General features: G+C 40.0%; 1 protein-coding gene across 1 annotated transcript; it reads left to right on the top strand.

Annotated features, from left to right (window-relative positions):
- Positions 1–14,855: 14,855 nt before the first annotated feature.
- Positions 14,856–21,085, top strand: P2ry1 (purinergic receptor P2Y1). Its single transcript, XM_021158572.3, has 2 exons — positions 14,856–16,714; positions 18,976–21,085. Exon 1 carries the CDS (start codon positions 15,557–15,559, stop codon positions 16,676–16,678), a length of 1,122 nt encoding a protein of 373 aa, XP_021014231.1. The 5' UTR covers positions 14,856–15,556; the 3' UTR covers positions 16,679–16,714; positions 18,976–21,085.
- Positions 21,086–23,139: the final 2,054 nt, after the last annotated feature.

The raw sequence follows: 23,139 nt of genomic DNA, 5'->3' as shown, positions 1-23,139 counted from the left end.
ATACCAGCCTTATTTGTAATAGCCAGAAGCTGAAAATAACCCAGATGTTCCTCAACCAAAGAATGGGTACAGAAAATGTGGTTCTTTTATATAATGGAATACTCTTCAGATATTAAAAATGAGGACATCATGAATTTTGCAGGCAAATGGATAGAACTTCCTGAGTGAGGTATCCTAGACCCAAAAGAACGTGCATTATATGTACTCACTGATAAGTGTATATTGGCCAAAAAGAACAGAACACTTAGGATACAACCCACAGACTGTAAGAAGTTTAACAAGCAGAAAGGACTAAGAAAGGATGCTTCAATCTCACCTAGAAAGGAGAACAAAATAATCATTGGAGGCAGAGGGAGGGATCTGGATTGGAGAGGGGAGAGGGAGGGGAAAGGGGGAACAGGATAAGGTATGGGAGAGAGGCACAGGAGAGAAACCCAGAGGGCTAGGAGAAGGAATAGAAATATGCAGCCCCAGGGGTTAATGGGTGGGAGGTGGGGGGTACCCTCTAGAAAGTATCAGAGACCTGGAAGGTGAGACACTCTCAGGACTCAGTGGAGGTGACCTTAGCCAAAATGCCCAACAAGGAGAGAGAACTCAAGAATTTACCTCCCATAGATAGACAGGTCCTCAAGAGGATGGACGGAATTACCAACCCACAGTCTAAAGTTCTGACCCAGAATTGTTCTTATCTAAAAGAACTGTAGGAAGAAAAATGGAGAAGAGCCTGAAGGAAAGATGATCCCCCATGACAGGCCCAACTTGGGCTCAGTCTTATGGGGGAGGTACCAAGGCTTGACACTGTTACTGATGCTATGATGTGTTTACAGACAGGAGCCTGTATGGCAGGAGACTAGCCTGGCTCTCCTCTGAGAGGTGCTCCCAGCAGCTGACTGAGACAGATGGAGATACTTACACCCAACCATTGGACCAAAGTGTGTGACCTTTATGGTTGAATTAGGGGAAGGATTGAAGAAGCTGAAGGGAAAGGAGACCCCATAGGAAGATTAGCAGTCTCAACTAACCCGAGTTGGGTCACTGGGAGCTTCTAGAGACTGAGTCACCAACCAGGCGACATACAGGGACTGGTCTGAGGCCCCTGGCACACATATAGTAAAGGACTGCTTCATCTGGCCTCAGTGCAAGAAGATGTACCTAATCCTTCAGAGACTTGAGGCCCAGAGAAGGGTGATGCCTGGTGGTGGTGGTGGTGGTGGTGGAGTGGTGGTGGTGGTGAGCACCCTTTTGAAGGCAGGGGTGGCGGGGGGATGGAGTAAGTAACTGTGACAGGGAGGACTGGAGGGTGCAACAACTGGAATGTAAGTAAATACATTTTTTTTAAAAAAAGAATAAATAAAGGAGAAAAACAAAGAGTAGAGTTGAAGGAAGAGTCTTTTAGACCAATAGAAAAGTATCATTTAAGCTTCTACTTACAGTCAGCGCTGAGGTATAAGAAGCAATGACATGTTTATATGGCCTTTCAGTATGCTGTCAGGAGGTGCCACAGGTTGATTCTGTAGTTCCCTAACAAGTATTCATGATGTGACCACCACAGTCTCCATTTCATACAGAAAGAACTCCAAGATCAGAGTTTGAGTGGTGTAGTACAGAGAGGAGGAGAGCATGGGAGAATGTTTTCTAGCTGAATAAGTGAAGAAGATGCAAAGCTGCAAACATAGGATTCCGCTCCTTTACCATGACTTGCAATCAAACCTCCATTCTCACCTGTTTTGTCACTTCTAGGTTTCAAAACTGATAACACTTACTTTTCTTAAACCCAGTCACTTCTTGTATAACAGAAGAGCTCCAAAATTTAGCTTTCTTTATTGGTTATGGAAGCTAATTCCTCTCCCACAAACTTAATTCTCTCACCTGTTAATGTTACACACCTCGTTTTATTTTACTGCTCATGAGTTTTATCATTTTACAGCTTTATCATTTCAGAAATGCGTCAGAAACAAAAGGCAGTCAGGTGGTTTGCGTGGGAAATTTCCCTGACAGGAGTAGCGATGCTTCCCCGCTGTAATGGATTTATATCTCCCTGGAATCATGATCCAAAACAAAACTTTTCTGTAAATTGCTTTGGCCATCTTGTTTGATTACAGCAACAGAGTAACTAATACAGGAGATATTCATAATATTGAAAGAGAATCTGCAGAAATAATTTTAAGGCTAACTATGTCTGAATTTTTAAAGAATGTGTTTTGGAGTAATTTGAGGTTCACAATGGTATGAGCCTGAAGCACTGACTTTCCATATGTCTTCTCAGCCCACATACAATGTCATCCACAATCAACATCTTGCTCTAAAATAGGATGCTTGTTATGTTTGATGAGCCTGCAATGGTTGAAGCATCATTATCACTCCAAGTCTCTAGTGTACATTAGAGTTCACTTTCTGTTAGTGTAGTGCTTTGGAAAATATCTACAATGACATATGTCTACGGGTACATCATTCTATGAAATACACTCACTGCTACAAAAATCTGCTGTGCTTTGAGTTTCCATCTCCCCCTTATTCTTAAACCCTGATAAACAATGGTGCTTTTATGGTTTTGGAATGTCACCCAATTGGGGTCTCATAATAGGTAGCATTTTTGACTAGCATCTTTCACTTACTAATTTTATCTGCAGACCCTCTATATCTTTTCATGGCTCAACATCTGATTTGCTTTGAATTATGAAACACTATTAGTATTGTGTGTTTCGTAATCCATCTATTCTGGTGGGTTTGAAAGAATGCTTGGATTCAACGTTCTTGAAGACAAATGACCCTGGACATGATCTCATGTGCTTATCTGGCACCTGCACATTTATATTGGTGAGCTATCTATTCACATATTTTAAATATTTTAATTGGGTCTGTTCACTTCCTTTTTGTTGAGGGCTAGTTCTTTGCATGTTTAAATAGTACAATCTTATTAGATGTATTTTTACAAGTATTTTCTCACAGCCTTGTCTGGCTTTGAGTTATTCTCTTGACAGTATATTTCACAGTATTTTTGACATGGCCTCATTATGTTGACTAGAACAGGCTTTAACAGAATTCATAAGCTCCATCCAACAAGAATTCTTAAATACAGGAACTCTTCTGCCACAGTGCATTATAGCCTGGAACTCTTGGGCTCAAGTCATGTGATCTTCCGACATAACTCTCCTTAGTCACTGACAACCCCTGTGCACCATTCCTTCCTAACTTAAATTTAATGGCATTCATAATGTCACCTATTTCTTTTGTTTAAAATATTGAATCTTACAAGAGGTCACTCAGCCCAAATACATTTTCTTCTGTGTTATCTCTAAAAAATACTTTGTGTTTTACATTCTGTAATTATATTAGGTTCATAACCTACTAGCATCAAATAGGTAGGATCTATGTCTAAAGGGATGTTTAAAACTCATGTGTATGTGTTAGTAACTGCAGCAGTATTATATAAGTATTTGTGGAGAAGCTCATTTTTAGAGAAAAAAGAAGTATCTTAAAACGTAATTGAGGAATATATAAAAATAATATACAAACCATATATATACATATATTAGTATATCATATATATAACTATATATAAACTATGTATAATGAGGGATATACAGAAAATACAGGTAAGTAGATAGTACATTAAAATGTAATCAAAATTAAAATAAAAGTATTACTTTTGGAGAGAATAGACTAAACTGAAAGAGGAATCCTCAGAGCCCTGTGGCACCAGCAGGTTCCATGTAGTGTTATGTGGAGAAAGGTTAAGTAGCAGCTGTGGGTCTCTGAAGCCTCAGTATTCCTCCTGGTTCTGTTATGGAGAGAAGAGATGCTGTTGGTCCTTTTCTGGTGGTCCCTCAGACCCCTGCTCTCTACCTTGTCCTCCCATGACCCTTCAGGTCTGATGTTTGTGAGTAACAGCACATTTGCTCTCTCTTATGCAGCTAGAGATCACTCACATTTTACCTGCCCTACAAGATTTTAAGCTAGCTCTTCTGCCTGCTGCCCTGTGGAGAGCTCCCATGGCTTAATAAGGCCATTTATAGACCTTGTCTCTTATAAAGGAAGAGTTTGTTATATATCGCCTTGACTGTTTTCTCCTACCAAATTTTAATGGACTTCTAAATGCTATCTTACCTCGAAGCCCTGGCATTACTATTTTAGTTATTTAATTATCATATGCTAGATTTCGATGCTGCCATTTCAGAAGACCACAATGTAGAGAAGGGCACCAAGAAGACCCACTCCAGATACTGTTTCAGAGAACGGTTTTGTCTTTATTGCATGTAAACAATGCTCATATAGTAGAAGGCTATGGACTGTGCTTGCTTAGCACATTACTTCAGATTGGCCAGTAATCCCTAATACCACCAGGAACTCTATGCAGAAGAATTACATAAAAGGAGACCTGGAGAATACAGACAGGCCAGTAAGCCAACTACTGGTTACTCACACTACTTCAGAATTCAGTGTTCTGACTCCCAAGAACATTGAGAAGCATGGTGTACTGTGCCTCCCATTTAGAAGCACAGCGTGCCTCATAAGCTGGCTGCCAGATCATGCCTGCATTTTCTCCCACAAACATATACACGATGACATTTCTTACACATTACTCTATTCACTGAATATTCATTGAATGGATTGCTATATTTTTCATAACAGAAGTTTATTGTGTACAATGAAGATCTTGCTTTTAATTTTCTTTCACACACACTTCTTAATTTAACTGATACCCACGACAGATCATTTTTAAAACCCCATGGATAAAAGAAATAAGATGAATTCATCTCAAAAACTTATTTGAAAAAAATTGCAAGAAACTGTTTAGCTTATAAAGCGATAAGAGCTTGCAGATGATTAAATATGTCTCTTTCCCTTTTCTTTTCATCACTCTTGAAGCTACAGGGTTAGTGAATGTAACGGGCTTCATGTCAGACAAAATGCACAGAGACAGTCTCAGTACTCAGAGACTGTCCTCAGAATGAAAGCTTTCAATATGATAAGGATGTTAAATGGATCTCAATGAATGATTTATTCTCTGCTGCAAGACAACACAAGATAGCATGCAGTATTGTGTGTGCTTTTTTTTCACTGCATAAAATTTTCTGTTTGAAAAATGAATAAAATGTAAAAGACAGGACAGAGAACACAGTAAATGTCATAAAGATCAAGAGGCCAAAACAGTACAAAATATACCGAGAGTACTTATGCTACCCATACAGCAGGTTAGGATAGAAAAAGAATGATTTGGGACCCTTATGGAGAACTTTGAAAAAATATTAATGAAAGAGTTGAAAAATGTGAAATTCTTTAATGTCAGAAAGCAATGTAAAGACCTCATAGGGAAAAGGAAGAATAAAACATAATTGGGTTCTGTATGGACTCCTACAATCTACTTTCCTGTCATATTATTTCAAAAGGAATAAACTGTGGTTGAATAATAAAGATTCTATGTTATGAAGAATTTATATAGTAAACAGTAAAATCCAGTGCTGAGGACCATTTTCCTGCGAAGCTATATAAAGAGTGTGTCATTGATTTGGTAGTAAAGATGGATCTCGAATACTTATACAGCTTTGTTGAAAAGCACAATGTTTCAAAACACTTCTTTAAATTAGCATGGCATTGGCTTTTCTAAACAGCTCCAAGTGGAAGTCCATTACATAATTCTCAAAATATACTGAGATGAGTGGCTATAGAGAGGGACACTCCTGATTTACACACATAAGGAGGTGGAGTGCTCATGAGTGCCCTTCGAGTGATCTCTGTATCCATAATACCTTCAGCCCACGAATCCTAGATCCTCATTGTCTCGATTACTTTTCCTGTTGCTGTGATTTTAAAAAAAAAATCTGCAAGAAAAAAATAAGGCTAGTATCTGAAATATAATCTGCTCTTACAACTTTGGGATATTTATGTGCAAAAGGCTTGAGTTCTACATGATATTTGTCCTGTCCTTCTTGAAAAATAATCTAACTATATTAGCCATAATTTACCTTGTTAACTCTCAAAACTAATTCTTATAGATGAAATAACGTGAGTTCAAGTTGCTATGTAAAGGAGCTCAGTTTGAGCCACTGAGTAAGGATAGAGAATTACTACTCCAATGTTGGCATAGTCTGTCCTCTAAGCATAAAAGCAAGACGTCTGACACGTTAGAGGTTTACTCTATGAAGTTTTGCACTGTGAAGTGTTGATATTATTAAACACAGAAAACATGTCATATATCTATTTTATTACCTCATGACACAGCCCTAGGCTGCTCACACAGCTGAAGTAAGAAACACCATCCCACCTTAGCTGGCTAATTCCTTGGGGGAATAAGGAAAACCAAATTTTCCTCTACTTACTCTCTTAATTTAATTCCCTTGGAGTGATGTCTGGATCTGTGATACCTTCAGCCCAGGGAATCCTAGATCCTCATTGTCTTAATTACTTTTTCTGTTGTTGTGACTACAAAAAAAAAAAAAAATTCCTCCAAGGAATGCAACTTCAGGAAAAAGAGTTTATTAGGCTGACAATTCTAGGTTCTAGTTCACACCAGCAAGGAGGCCACGGTAGCAATGCTTTAAGAGAGCTGGTCACATTTAGTCCACATGCAAGAGAGAAAAGCAATGGGTTAATGCACTCATCCCAGGGCTCAGTCCAGTGTCTCTTCTTCCTTCACTCTTGGGCCTGGGCTAGGGGCAGGTGTCACCCACATTCAGAATGGCTTTTCTGAGATGATTAACGGAATCCCAGAAAGCCCACACGGGAACACTTAGAAGTCTATCTCCCAAGTGAATCTAGAGTTTGTCCAGTTGGCAATGAACAATGACAATCAAACCCATAATCTGAAGTTCAGCAAAATAATTCATTCCCTGTGGTTTAATATTCATGCCACACACAAAACATCTATTTCCATGTAGTTATTGTCATTAATAAAAGCCTAAAGTCCTTTCTGTGCCTAAATGTATTGTTTTGCTCCTAACAATATATATTGCTATGAAAATCAATTGCTTACATTTATTCCCCCTTTCTTTTCTATTTTACAGTGTAAGGTTCCCTCAGTTGGCACATTCTCTTTTCTCTCTCAGTCATGTGTAGGCTTGTAAACTTCTTTCTCTGGAGATTTCAGCCTCATGATTAGGACTTTGATGTCTTTCTTTCCATTTCAATAGCAAACAGTGAATTTTTATTTAAATCTCCCCGTGTCTGCTGCCTACAGTTCCCTTCCTGTGACTTTTCCAGTTAACTTCCAACATCCCAGTCCAGACACTGCAATGCATCCCAGTATGAGGGCACTCTTTAGCCTTCCATGATTCTCTTGGTCAATTGCAGTGATTCCTGGTATTGGCCTTAGTGATGATGGTTTAAGCTGGTTCCATTTCTTTGTTATTGTGACTAGTACAGCACTGAACACTGATGTAAAAATATCTCTACAGTGTGCAGAAGTCCTTTGAGTATATACTTTACAATAGAATGGCTCGGTCATATGGCACAATTCTATGTGTCTCTGAGCTGGTAATAATATCAACTTGTCTCCAAATGTCTAGTCATTTGGCTGGTGGCTAGGCTCAGCTTCTCCTTTCCATAGCTGACTTTCAAACTGCATTTCAGATGTAAAACCAGACAGTTGGCCATATTCATTGGTCATATTCACTGACCTCTAAAGGTATCTTTGTTAAAGGAAACAGCAGTCTGTCTTACAGTCATGTTTTCATGCCTGAGCAGAATTCATAGAGCATTAACTATGCCTGGCTAATGCAATCAGCCCAAAGTTTTTCCATCCTTGCTTTCAACTTTCTCCTGAGGCATTAGTTCTCTAAACCAAATTCAATTTCTCTGCTGCTCCAAAGCTCATGTCAAACTCTTTATTTCCAGGGATTTGGACTACTGTAAATATATCCATGGGTTATTTCCAATTGAATTTTAATAATTAAGGTCCCACAGGCACATGGCTGCCCCCAGGCTAATTTCTGTGATGGGAGCAGAACTCTATACTTTGATGGAAGAATCCTGTCCATTCTCCTAGCATTCGTGTGAAATCTCCTTCCTTCCCTCTCTTCCTCCTCCTCCTTCTTCTCCTTCTTCTTTTTCCTCCTTTCTCTCTCTGTGCCTCTGTGCCTCTGTGCCTCTGTGCCTCTCTCTCTCTCTCTCTCTCTCTCTCTCTCTCTCTCTCTCTCCTCTCTTTCCTTCTTTTACTTTCTTTTGTTACACTTTTCAACTTTAGCAAAGACAAAGCAGGCAAAATGACAATATATTCTACCTTTCTCTCTGTACTAAATCCAGGAAGCCAGAAGTCTTCAAGGATATCTACATGCCTGTCTTTAACTAGTAATAAGTGTTCACTCACCCCTCTGCCAAAGCTAGGCAGCAGACATCCAGGCTCTGCTCTCATCTCTCTAGAAACATTGTATTCTCCCACGGGCAGGGCACAACTCCTCTCTTTAGGACATTGAGGGCGAAATTGAATTGAATTTCATGAGATTCTTTTAGTCCCCATATCCTTTCTTCCCTTCCAGTCTCAAGCATGGACACAGGATCTGCTTTTTAGTGGGAGCAATTTCAGAACCATTTGGTAAAGTCCTTCTCTGCCTCAATATCTCCTTCCATGGTAAGCAGCCCATGCTTCCAATTTCTTGAATCTCTTGTTTGATTGCTCATCAAGGCTCAAAGAGAGTAGGAACAAAAGCCTCTATTTTCAGGTTCTAATGCCAACATTCTTTTTCTTAATTGGGTATTTATTTCATTTACATTTCCAGTGCTATCCCAAAAGTCCCCCACACGCTCCCCCACCCACTCCCCCACCCACCCAATCCCACTTCTTGGCCCTGTCGTTCCCTGTACTGATAATGCCAACATTCTTATACTCCTTCTATATATACCATTTGAAGAAAGTCACTTTGTCAAAGCTAGTTTTGTTTGTTACCTGCAAATACCTTCTTGACAAGATCTATCCATTAAGATAAAGAACACATTACAAATAATAATGACACCTACAGTAAAAAAACAAAAACAAAAACAAACTGTTATTTATTTTGTCCAGATTGTGTGCAAGGCACAGCCTAACTACTTTTTAATCTTATAGCTGTTTTGTGACAGAGGAATTAGTATTAAAATGTCAACATAAAATTGATTTGACAAGGTAGCTTTAAGTGGCCTTAACTTACTTCTGTACCCAGTCTTGTTCTTTTGACTCCTCTGCTCACTAATGAGTCAACACATGATCCTCATTCTGTACAGTGAATGGCACATATATTTCACAATTCAAGCATCTTAAGCCCTTAAGATGTACTAATTTCTGACAGGAGAAGCTTCAACAAAGCAATGTCAAACATCACAGAAAATGTGATACACATTAGCAGTTGTTGAATGACCAGATTGGACACCAAGGGGAGCTGGTTATACAATCAAAGTCCCTTGGTTCACACTGTGCAACACTACATACTCTACAAGGAGACTCTACCAGTTGTTTTCATTTCTGTCCAAGAAACAATGCAGGGTGTCAAGGTGTGGCAGTACTTTACTTGTCACCATGATGTAGTCCCTGGGAGACAGAAATACCTAGCTGCTCTGTAATCAACTTAGAAATGAGGAAGATGGCAAAAACAAAAGAACCAAAACCAAAATAAACAAAAAACAAAAAAAACCAAACTAACAAACCAAAAACCCCAAACCAAACCAACAAGAACAAAAGACTAATTGAGCCTGATACTCTGAGTTTCAGCTCCTCTTATCATTGAAATCCCAAGAAGCAGATGTTTTTTTCTCTACCTAAAACATTGCCTTACTCTTCTGTCGGTTCTTTCCCAACAAAGCTTATCATTTCTATGATGCTCTTTTTTTAAGTTTCGTTTATAAACAGGCTATTGGAACTATCTGTCTTTAACAAATTGACTCATGGAATGGTTTCCTTAGTTATCACATTTCCTTCTAAACGAGTGTCTACAGCTTTGAATGAAGACTATCTGGGGCTAGTTTATCCCACAAAAAAAAAAAAAAAATCAAAACTAAGCCAGGCACAGCAGCACATACCTGTAGTCTCAGTGCTTGCCAAGCAGAGGCAGGAGGATTGCTAAAATCAACAACAACAAATCACAGCTCAATCAAGGCTACACAGATGAACTTTGTCTCAAACGGAACCAACAACCTAAAGTGAGGACTGGAAACATTTATTGAACTGATGTAATACTATTTGTGCAAGGGTTAAGGTTGGTGTGATTAAGGTTGGTGGCTGCTGAAAGCTCACAATAACTCCGTAGTGAGGTGGTCTTCTGCGCTGCTCTCCTCCACACTGTCTCCTTGGACTGCCTGCACACCAACCTTGGACTGCCTTTTTGTCTCCTCTGTTTCTCCCCCTGCTGTGATCCCTAGTGAAATACATTTCAGGAAGCCTACTGATTGAATCCATGACAAGTGTATAATTGGCAGGAGCAGCTGAGTCCTCTTGGCAGAGGACAATCCCCTCATTCTCTCTGTTGGCTTCTTTCCTCATTCCTTACTACCTTAAACTTCTCTCCTATTTCTCAACATCGCTGAGAATTCCTTAGATTTCTTACTTCAAATTTTCCTCCTCTACTTTTTTTTTCCTTTATGAATGAACATTCTCCTAATTTCCTAAGGTATTCCTCAGAAATCATCCCGTTTTATTCCTTAGTCTTAGGAGCGTCTACAGGGTCTCCTTGTCTGATTATAAAGGTCTCTTTCCTGAAAACACAGAACAACTGTAGCAGTCATTGATGCTCTTGTAAACCAAATTTTCTTTTGCTCCCTCGCTTGCTGACATAAACTAGAATTATTTTCAATGATCTTCTCATCCTTATTTTACAAAATAAAACTACTTTTTAAAAGATGATGAGAATTTGGGAACAAGGAATTTTTGCTTATGAGTTAAGTCCAAATAAATCAGACTTCACATAACTATCTTTTTCAGTTTGTTTATGGATTGGTGACTATGTTTATGAGTGCTATGTAAAAACACAGGAAGTACCTTTAAGGAGCGTCTAAGAGTGTCTGTGGCCATGACTCCCTCCAGGAATTAGGCTAATGTTTTCTGTCTTGAGAGGAGACTTCTGGGGATGGCTGTTCTATATACTCAGCCTGTACTGGCCACAGAGACTTAAGCTTTCCTATCAGAGACCTTAACATCTTTTTCTGCTTCACTTTTTCCAAATCCATCACTGGCTTGTACTTTAAAGCTTGTGACCCAAGTCTAACCCCTCATTTCTAGTGTTGGACAGTGGGTAAATTCCCTAACCTTTCCCTTTCCGTTCAGATCAATTATCACTTGTATTAATTATCACTCTAACATTGTTGCCGCTTGTAGCAATGGGGTATACTTTAGGGTAGAAAAACAGAGAATGCTTCTTTTATTTTTTTGTTTTTTAATTTTTCTACTTTAAAATTAGTTTATTAATGTATATGTATGAATGTTTGAACTACATGCACGTCTGTGAGTCATGTGTGTGTGGTGCCCATGAGAGTCAGAAAAAGGGTTTCCCTGCAGATTGTTCTGAGTCATCATGTTAGCGCTGTATAATAATCCCAGGTCCTTTGGAACAGCCAATGCTCTGTTCCTTCTGACATTATCTAAACATGCCCCCTGCTTCATTGTTCAGCTGTATGCAGTAACCCTGCCTCACTTTTTCAATTTCAATATAATAAATATGATAGGCTTCTGGGGTTCTGTGGCTTCTCTACCTGAGAACCCAGACCACCCGATCCCACCTACTCTCTGTGTGACTGTGTATGTGTCTTGCCGTGTTTCATTCCCTTATCACCCCAAATCAGGGTTCTGGAAGCCATGCATAAACTTTTTGTTGCTATGTGATATGGTCTTGTGATATGCTTTGTGTGTTCCTGTCATTTGTTTCAACTAAATTTATATCTTTTACAAGTCACTGTAAGGATGGAATGGTAGGATTATCCACCCCAAGGGTAACGGTGAACATACTTATGACACATAACAGGTTAATCAGAAGAAAACACCAATTTTCTATAACCAAAGTTTATGTGGCATGGGAACTTGAAAGAGGGAAGGCACAAAGCCACAGGAAAGCCAACTGTTTTAATTCTTAGGTTTGATAAAAAATGTTAGCTAATAGAAGAGGAAGTCTTCTAGCCCTATCTGCTTAGATACTTCTTGGTATTTCTGGGTAGCATTTCTTCTTTTAAGGCAGTGTCAGTGACCATTTTAGGTCTCATGGTTGGCTAAGGGGCAAAGATCTCTGAGCACAAGACATTCTACCTTCTCTACCTCACGGCGAAAGACAGTAAGGAGACTACAGACAGAAGAGGAGGAGGCTAGAGACATCTGAGACCCCAGGTCTCTAGTTCAGACTACTAGGCATGTCAAAGGACAAATACTTTTAAGTACCCAAACCCCAATACACTGTAACTCAAGTTCAATACCAGTTAGCAACCAAGTACTTGCAGCACATGCTGGAAGCATTATGGGGCATGTTTCTCTTATACTTTTAAGACATATATAATTGTACTCTAATATGAACATGGGCATAGTCTGTATTGAAAGATCTTTTAATTTTTCCTTCATTGAATCTAATTCAGTATTTTATGAATGGAAATTTGCTAACAAATAGCTATCTTATTCCTATAATGTATATCTTTATTTTAAATATAACTTAAGTATGGAGTGAACACACAGTTAAATATGATAAAAATCACTTTTAAAATAATCACTCTTTTCAAAACCCAAATATAAAATGGCTATGATACAGTTTGATTAATTATATCAGTTCCCCAAATTTCTAGTAGGCTGTCTGAAAGTACTTAGCACTATTTGGACCAAAGGTAGATTTCAAAACACTCACATGATGAGCTAATGCATTTTCTACAGACTTCTGAGGGAGGTTGTATATTGTTTAGATTGCATGAAATTAAAAATGCAGAGGAGTGAGGCGCCAAACCTCCTGAATACCCTTGAAATACTTAGAGGTTTTCCTAGTTTCCTTTTCCTTCATAGTAGACCATGCAGCCCAGCTAGTAACCTGTCAATCAAACAATAGAAGAATATCTGTTAAGGTTAGAATTACGAAATCATCAAGTATAAAGACTGGGACGTTAACAGGAAGGTAACAGAGCCATTTCACAACTGCAGCACCTTTGCACTTGGGCTTGGTCTCCTTTATCATCACTGTGTTCTTGGGTACAACCAAGACTCACAGCACCAGTGTGCTCATTCTGTCTCTGTTCTTATAGCTTTCTGTTCCGTAAGGATCTGCTGGGTGGTGGGGAGTAATTTCCTTCCCAGTGTCTGAGCAAGGGGCTCATGATTTTCCTCTAAGGTTTTTTTTTTCTTTGTTTGTTTGTTTGTTTTTTCTGTATGTTTAGTTTCTCTGTGTGCCTCTGTCTCTGTATCAGGCTCTGTGTCTCTGTGTCTCTTCTCTCTCTCTCTCTCTCTCTCTCTCTCTCTCTCTCTCTCTCTCTGTGTGTGTGTGTGTGTGTGTGTACATGCACATATGCTCATGTGCCACAGTGCCACAATATGGGTGCACAGGTATCAGGAAAGTGGGAGTCAGTTCTCTCCTTCCACCATGTAAGTAATGGGATCAAACTCAAGTCCTCGCGCTTGGCGGTAAGTGCCTAATGCCTTTAGCGGCTGAGACAGATCACCAAGTCCTTGAGTGTTTTTAAGGGAACAAAGTCATTTAATAAATGAGACTAGAAAGAAATGGTTATAGAATGTACTCGAAGGTATTCTATCCTCGTACTTTTTTTCTACAAGAAAAATGTATTTGTTAATATGGCACATAAAATACATTAATCAGTAGATTGTCAAGAAGGGCTTGGTTCCATTCTTGGGTGGGTCTGTTTAATTATGTCTTGAGGTAGGAAACAATCCATTTAGTTTACAATTAAATATAAACACATTTTGAATATATTGCCCACATTTTTTTATGCATTTGGAACCCTAGACTAAGATTTACAATAAATAAAGTAACTACATTGGTCTCTGTCTACATTCAGACATTTTAAGAAATAAGATTCACAATAAAGCCAGACTGTAAAGTTATCCCTCAACAAATGAACCCTCTTTCTTTATAAAGCTGTGTTTAATATTCAGCTTGATTCAGAATCACTTTCACTGTAGTCTCTATTATTTAAATGTATGTAAATGGTAACTGGAGGTTGGAGGGAGGGCGCTTGTTCTTTCCAGCAAGTGTTAGCAGTCAAGTTGGACTGATGATGTGTGGTGCGTTAACTAAGCAGTTAGACCAGGTTCTTATGTACATTCTCACAATAATGTTACCAGTGATGCTGCTGTATTAGCATTTTTCTAAGTAGTGCAAAAAAAATAGTATTTGGATTAATAATAAAGCAAACAACAATAAAAACAAACAGACATGAAGGGCAGAAAGCGACTTGCCCATGCCGCTTACCACCCTCACTCATTCAGAGCTGGCACCCTCTGGGATCAGCAGGTTCCTACACGCGTTGGGCAAAGCAAGGCGCTGTGCAGGGCTAGGGCGTGCCCACCTGCAAACCGCTGGTTGTCTGGAGCCTGCAAACACCTTGCGAGTTCCGGGGAGGCTCTGGAGATGTCTGTCTCAGACTGCTCCCCTCCAAGCTTTAGACACAACGCTGCCAGCTTCCAGAAGGTTTTCAGTGTGTCAGCAACTTCACTTTACAGAGCTAGCTGGTGGAGGACCGAGGAAACCCCTCCAGCCATACGCTGGCCAGAAGCCACCGCTGCCCTAGAGCACCTTTTGTTCTGACCACTGATTCGAGTGGTGGCGGCCGTGCCAGGCGTGCAGGGGCACTGCGATCTCTGCTTCCAGAGGCCACCTCCCGCCCTGGGCGCCCAGCCCTGAGCCCGCGGCCCGGAGCTTGCAAGGCGGAGACACGCCCCTTGCCTCCCCGCGGTGCACAGACTCGCCCGGGCTCCCAGGCTCCGCCCACCCCTCTGGGAGCCTGGCTTTCTCTCCTGCCCCCTGCACTCGAGACCCAGCCGAGCACGGAGACTGCAGCCTTCATGGACTGTGAGCGGGGTACAGGGTTGGTAGTACGCCAGGGTCCGAGGCCACGCGCTCTCCAAAAGATCTCCAAGGTTGAGCGCGGGCTCAGAATGTGGCCGGAAGAAGAGTCGCGGCGTCCCCGGTGAAGGTCCGGGGTTGCAAGGTAGGGAGCAGGCAGATGGCCAGGCAAAGTTGATCACAGAGAGGAAGGAGGTGGTTGGCCTGCGCCTTCGGGCCGCTGGGAACCGCCAAACTACTTGGACTTGACCCGCCGCGCCCCAGGCGCTCTAAGCAGCGCCTATCAGTCGCCCTGCGCGGGAGCGCACTTGCAAACTTGGTGGAGGTGCCCTGCGCGTCCTGTTGTGTAACCTCCGCGCCGCCAGCTGGACCGGGAAGTTGCCCGCCCGTCCTTCAGCTTAGATCGGTCGCAGCCCCGGGCGAATTTCATGGCCCGCGACAAACGCGCGGCCAGAGCCGGCGTGGGCGAGCCCCTGCGCGCTCCGACCCGTGGGGAACTCCCGCGCGCGGTCCCTGACCCGCGCCTCCGATGCGCGCTGAGTCTCTCGCCGCTGCTGCCCGCTCGCCGCGGTCTGCCCTTTCTAGTAGCTGTCTGAGTTGGAAAGAAGAGGATGACCGAGGTGCCTTGGTCGGCTGTCCCCAACGGGACGGATGCTGCCTTTCTGGCTGGCCTGGGCTCGCTTTGGGGAAACAGTACTGTCGCCTCAACTGCAGCAGTTTCCTCTTCATTCCAATGTGCCCTGACCAAGACCGGTTTCCAGTTCTACTACCTGCCGGCCGTCTACATTTTAGTGTTCATCATAGGCTTCCTAGGCAACAGCGTGGCTATCTGGATGTTCGTTTTCCACATGAAGCCTTGGAGCGGCATCTCCGTGTACATGTTCAATTTGGCTCTGGCTGACTTTTTATACGTGCTCACCCTACCAGCCCTCATCTTCTACTACTTCAACAAGACTGACTGGATCTTCGGGGATGCTATGTGCAAGCTGCAGAGATTCATCTTCCACGTAAACCTCTACGGTAGCATCTTGTTCCTCACCTGCATCAGTGCACACAGGTACAGCGGCGTGGTGTACCCTCTCAAGTCTCTGGGCAGGCTCAAGAAGAAGAATGCTATTTATGTCAGCGTGCTGGTGTGGCTCATTGTGGTGGTGGCCATCTCCCCTATTCTCTTCTACTCTGGCACTGGGACTCGGAAAAACAAAACTGTCACCTGCTATGACACCACGTCCAATGATTACCTGCGAAGTTATTTCATCTACAGTATGTGCACGACTGTGGCCATGTTCTGCATCCCTTTGGTGCTGATCTTGGGCTGTTATGGATTAATTGTTAAAGCTTTGATTTACAATGACCTGGACAACTCTCCGCTCCGGAGGAAATCCATTTACCTGGTGATAATTGTCCTGACGGTGTTTGCTGTGTCTTACATCCCTTTCCATGTGATGAAAACGATGAATTTGCGAGCACGGTTGGATTTCCAGACCCCAGAAATGTGTGATTTCAACGACAGGGTTTATGCCACTTATCAGGTAACAAGAGGTCTAGCAAGTCTCAACAGCTGTGTGGACCCCATTCTTTATTTCTTGGCTGGAGACACATTCAGAAGGAGACTGTCCCGAGCCACCAGGAAAGCTTCCAGGAGGAGTGAGGCCAATTTACAATCCAAGAGTGAAGAAATGACTCTCAATATTTTATCTGAATTCAAGCAGAATGGAGACACGAGTTTGTGAAGGCACGAGATCCTAACTCCTGAGTTTTGTAACATGGTAGGATGCTCATAGAACAAGATGCTTTTCTTCCTAAGTTCCTAGTAATGTAAGAGAATTCTCCAAACAAGAAAGTCGTGAGTCTAAAAATTAAGGAGCATCAATTTGATGCACATATCTACATTTATTGTTCTTTCCTGTAATCTCCTTTCTTACTGAATAGAAGAAGTATGTGTAATAAACACTTCCCCTTCCTCCTTTTCAATTCACAGGCTTTTTTTCTGTTGAGAGAGAGAGAGAATGTGTAGCAGAGCAATTTTGATATTAAAAATGTCTCCAAAAAAACTGGCCACCTGGAACTTGAACCTGTGATTTGTTCAGCCTGTGTTGCTTTGAATAGCTCTTGGCATAAACAAAATAAAATCTATCCTTTAAACAATTTGGCATAGTATAATGAAATGCTGGTTAGTCCATTGAACAGTGAGCAGATGCCTTGATGTTCATGTCTTTCAATTCCTCAGAAGCATACATGGTGGCTGATGTTATCTGGGGAATTGAATAGAAAAATAAAATCAATGAACTTTTCTGTGAGTAAAAGGAACATTTCCAGTTATTTCTGGAAAACTGATTAATAAACATCACTTCTTAAATGTTTGGTGGTGGGAGGCTGCAGATATCATATTATTGCCAAGATACGCTCAAAATAATTGAACTGCATGTGTTTTTCTTATAAATACTGTGGACTCCTAGGCTTCCTGGGATAAATAGTTCTCACTTGCACCACTGCTGTGCAGTGTCTTAGGACTCTGTGTTCCAAGACAAGTGCTCCCTCACATCTGTGAAAACAATTTTGAGAAATCCCAGTTAAATTTTAGACTAAAGGGTGAAGGCAGCGGTGGAGCCCTTAGCAGATTGTGGGGTAGTGGGCGGGACTGTGGATGTTTCAGAAGGCCAGGCTTGACAGGGCCTTTCTGCAGCTGGAAATGAGAAGAGTTCAAAAAGAAGGATGTTAAACCAAAAAATAATGGCAGGGTTCTATCTGTCTCTTCAGGGTTCTTCAAAATATTAAATGCAGAATGAAAGGGGATGCAAGGAAATCACTTAGGTGTTCCATGATGGTGGAAAGCTGTTATCTGATAACAAGGTGAAACCTTTTGATGACTTTTTAAATAATAAAAAAAAGCAAGGAGAAAATAAAGGAAATTAAGATTTGAGTGCTTGAGGCATGATAAAACTGAAGAGAATTCCATTACAAGTGTTCATCAGGTCATTCATAGTAAAGGGAAAGCAGCGTTTTCTACTCTAGACAGTAATGAAATATTTATAAAGTTTATTGCATTTTAAAAACAATTTCCAATGAATAATGAATTGCTACATTTAAAACCCTTGAAATGGTCACATTTAATTTAATTAAAATAATGAGGAATTAAATAGTGCAAATGAACAAATCTGATGTCCAAGGTATTCTAGCAGTGAAAGTGAGTCCTCCCACAGCTACCTCCTGAGTTTGTAAGTGATGGCAGACACTGTTTTTAAAGTACTCTCTGAGAAAACAACCTTTGTGCCCAGTAGGATATATGACAGAAGATTCAGATTTGATGTCATTTCTTAAACATTCAAATGACTGGAGATCTGGGAGATCTTTGGAGTGCTTCCATTTGCCTAATGTCTTATTACTCAGGTCCATGAAGAAAAGCTGTATTTAGCCTTCCTTATTGTGGTTCATCTACACATTCAGTCCTAACATAAAGAGGTAAAGAAGCCAACTAGAGAAGACATTTACTGTGTCTCTGGCTTTTGAGATTTTTCAGAGTTCTCAAGTGGTAAGACTAATGCAACATTTTCTGTTTCAGAATCCTACAGACAAAATCTACAATACACCCTTATTATTGTTGACACTTTAAATTTGTTCAGTGGCTCAAAAGTAATTTTCTTAAACTGACCCAAATGGAAATTTCAGAAACCCACAGCTCAGCACTCCATATGTCTGTATCATTTCCTCAGTATTTAATACGGCTTTCTCCATTTGAGGCTTAGGATATCAGCCTGATTTCGGATATGTGTTCAATGCACTGTTTCAACTTCCAGAAAATGTTCTTTGGGTTTGTATTTGGTTAGAGGACCAAAGTATCCATCTGCTCCTTGTCATGTTCCTCATTCTGGGGATTGACCCCAGGGCCTTGTAGCTACTAGGCAAGAGTTCAACCACTGACCTATCGCTGCAGCCCCTAAAGTGTTCTTCTTCCTTAGCTTCCTACATCATTAAATAAACAATGATATGTCAACATAGTACCAAGACTGACTGTGCCAACTTCTTCCAGGTCACAAGACATCCCTGAGATGATCTATGCATACACAGGTCAAGAAGAAACAACACTCTATTTACCAAAAGACCAGTGTGTGCCACCTGAGTGAGGGTTTTCATATAAAGACAGTTATGTTGACGTTTTGTTGAAAGACACCTAAAACTGTAAGATTTTAGTGAGTCATTAAACTTCACACTACAAAGATGTCTTCGTTCCTTTCCAAGCTCAAGGGTTTTTCTTGTTGCTATCTGTTGTTATTCCTTACAAAGTGCTGTCTCTGACTCTTTGAAGGTTGCTTTGAACCTGCATTGAACTAAAATGATAAATTAAGAAGAAACTTAGCACATGAGACAGAATTCAAAACTAAAACTGTGATGTGGCCACTGAGAAGAAACTCGGAAGCCCATTCTTCATGAAGAGGAAAAGTAACAGGACACCATTTGTTGATGCCGTAGGTGCTGTGGTAGATCTTGGAAAGCAGTGAGAACTGTTTGGAATCTGCTCCTCTGCTTCCTAGGACTCTCCAGTCTAGACTTTGCATAAAGGTCTCATTTTCCACCAGCTGTGGTATGGAAAGGTTGAAACCTGTAAATCTCTGCTCACTCAACCAGGACACTAACCCATCTTGATATAACACATACCAGTACTTAGTAGCAGCTAGAATTCAACTATTGACAGGACATAGAAGATGTGATACTCGTAAATATGTATTGAAGCTTTTCTTCTATTGGTTGAATGTAATCATTGTAATAGTATTTATTGAAGAGGTTTGTGGGCCTTCAGTTGTACAGATTGAAGATACAATGTACTAGTGTAAATTCTATTTATTGCAGTGTATAATGTTCAAATGTCACACGTATATTTTACAGTAATATATAATGCTAGATAAAATGAGAATTTTATTTAAGAGGTTTTTTTCAGATATTAGTAACTTTGAACTTTTAAGACCAGTTTGTATTTGTATCTAAAATGATGAAAATGTGGTTTATAACAAGTGTTTAATTTTCTCTAGATTTGAATTTGCATGCTTTCCTTTTGTGTGGGGTTCTTGCTATACAGACATGATTTGGTGTTAGATTATTGTAAGATTTATAACAAGTATAGGATATTTTAGACAGGTTATATATTACATACATTATATGTGTATATTTACATTATAGAAAGTTTGTGTGGTCTTTTCAGAAAGTTTAGAATATTGCTCTAACTATGGTTGCAGCGTCCACTGCCAAAGGCTAAAGGCTTGTCTCCTTTCAAAATTGATGATTTAGATGTCCAGTAGGTTGGGTGGTGTGGATATAATGTGAGAATTTAAAGACAAACTTTAGTGATACAGGGAGAGAAAAGTGCAGCTGATAGTTTTCTGCTAGATCTTGAAGCTTTACAATGTTTTTTTGTTTTTTGTTTTTTTTTTTTTTGTTTTCTTAAGGCAACATAGTACAATCTTTTGTGAGGTGATTTTTTGTTTATTTTGGTTTTTTTGGTTTTGTAACACTACCAAGAAATTGAACATTGCTATTGATTTTAATCTGTTTTCTTTAGGCAGTTGGTAACTTTAATGCCAACATGTTAAGTGATAACTATGTCATTTGGCTGCTTAATTCTGTCATTTTTTAAATGAAGGTGAATTTATGTTACATATCAAAATTTGTACATTTGAGTAACATTGTTTTAGTGCTTTTGCAAGAAAAAGTTTATTTTTATAACATTTGTGATTTTCCTGTAGAAGATTGAAACAGATATCTGTAGTTAACAGTGCTATTGAGTGGTATGGAACAGTGTTACTTGGCATTTTGAGCCTTCTCAGGTTTGTCTCATCAGTGGTAGCTTAACAACCTCTGGATTGATTGTGTATAATTGTCTTTGTATTCAAAAGAGGTTCATGTCCTGTAAAAGCACAGTATTGTTTGACTGGAGGGAGCTGCAGATTCGCCCATGTTTCTGTGACTTTGCTCGTGTGTGTGTGTGTGTGTGTGTGTGTGTGTGTGTGGGTGTGTGTGGGTGTGTGTATGTGTGTGTGTTCCAGGCATGGCAGCCATTCTTGTATCTGCTATTTAAAATAACAGCAGAGCTTCATAATTGTGGTCATTAGAGTTGTTCTTATCATAATTAAAACTGAAATTCAATAAAACTATGAAACATGGTGATGGTGTCTGTATTATTAGACTGTTCTTGCTCAAATATTTCCTCACTTTTTTTCTGTTTTGTTTTGTTTTTGTTTTTTGAGACAGGGTTTCTCTGTATAGCCCTGGCTGTCCTGGAACTCACTTTGTAGACCAGGCTGGCCTTGAACTGAGAAATCCACCTGCCTCTGCCACCCAAGTGCTTGGATTAAAGGCGTGTGCTACCATGCCCAGCATTTCCTCACATTTTGACATACACTGCAAGGCTCTTTGTTTTAATTTGGGTAGTTTCTTAAAATGACAACTGCACTATAATATTTTATGATAAAGGGAGAATCCTCATGCAAGATAATCCCTAACACTGTTCTTATTTGATGTTTAATCGCAAATAAGCACATATTCTATTCTATTCTATTCTATTCTATTCTATTCTATTCTATTCTATTCTATTCTATTCTCTCTCTCTTTCACACACACACACACTAAAATATGTTTAAATGATTATTTATAAATAGAGAAGATAAACCTGCAATGCTTCTGTACTGGGTTTTCTGGCATCTACAGAAGTAACAAATTCTTGTGGAGAGGACTTCAGGATCTTTGCTAGCCCTGAATATACCCATAAGTCCTTAGGAATGCCTTCATTAGACATACTAGTCCGACTGCACTGTTTCTGATATCAGCTTTGGTAAACATTGTGTGTGTGTATGAATTGGAGTGTAGATTTGCATTAGAATACATTGGAGTATACATTTGCTGGAGTCTGTTGGAAAGCATGCAAGTGTGTGTGTGTGTGTGTGTGTGCTAGAGTTGAAGTGTGTGAGAGTGTGCATGTGTGCTAGAATGTGTCACAGAGTGTGTGTGTAGTGTACTAGAGTGTGTGTATGTTGGGGTGTTTGTAATTCAAACTTGGGAATAACGCATATATATATATTGATACTTGAAGTGTTTCTCCTAAAGTTTTAACCACTTTGACCTTGTAAGTCACCTTAAATTTGAAGTTACAGAACATTTTTTTTCTAGAAATAAAAGTGATTTTTTTTCTCTTCCTTTTGCTAATGGATTAGAAGTTTAAAAGCTCTTTTCAGGAAATTGAGGATTCTGACCCCAAATCCTGCCAGAGCTTCCATTTCCAACTGTAAAAACTGTCCGTATATTCAGAGTCCATTTGTTACGGTTTGAGTGCTGGCAGCACAAGCATGATAGGCACAGCACATGTCACTTGAAATCTGTGTTAATGCCTTTCCTGTGCTTACTTGTTAATGCCACAAAGTTGCAGTGCTCTGGGCTGGTCCTGAGGTCTGACCTGAGCAATCAGTATGGCTGCTGGGATTGACATACAGTCCAAACCAGCGGTTGTGGTTGTGTCTGGCCCCTGAGCTGAGCAACTGATCAGATCATGGCAACCCAGCAATAGAGCTGGAACAGGGGTATGGAGGTTTTCATCCAGAATTAGAAAAAAATCCTTGCGACTTTTTGTTTTTGTTTTTTTGTTTGTTTGGTTTTTGTTTTTGTTTTTGTTTTTTGCTTGCCTGTTGGATAGAAATCTCCAGTGAGAAGAGGCCAAATCTCCTGTGAAGTCTTGGAGATGATCCAGTAAATTCTGTCAGGTGAGACCAGAACTTCCATTCAAAAGCTGAGAGAAGAAGGAACACATTAGTATAATGGGTTTAGAGAGAAGAGCTTCAACAAAGAAAATAGAATAGGGTTGATTAGTATCGGTAAATGATTTCCGTGTGTGTGTGTGTGTGTGTGTGTGTGTGTGTGTGTGTGTGTGTGTGTGTCTACATTTACTTATGTCATAGGTTTTGTTAGAGATTTTACTTTTTGACAGACATGTTCAAAAATTGTAAATTATTCATGACTTCATTTAATCAAAGACATGAATCTAAAGAAATAGGATAAGACATGGATTCTCAAAACATTTTAAATAAATGCAAATGCATTTACTTAGTAATAAATAACAAATGTAAAACAAAAAATAAATTTAACTTTATTACATGCAGTCTGTTTTTAAAAAACTGTTATTTTCTTCCACTCAGAATTTCCAAAACTGAGT

This window comes from Mus caroli, unplaced genomic scaffold (genome assembly GCF_978045245.1).
Source record: "Mus caroli unplaced genomic scaffold, Mus_caroli_1 scaffold_3, whole genome shotgun sequence".
Classification (NCBI taxonomy): Eukaryota; Metazoa; Chordata; class Mammalia; order Rodentia; family Muridae; genus Mus; species Mus caroli.
Note: the sequence above shows the minus strand (reverse complement) of the source record. Positions and strands in the feature narration are given on the sequence as shown.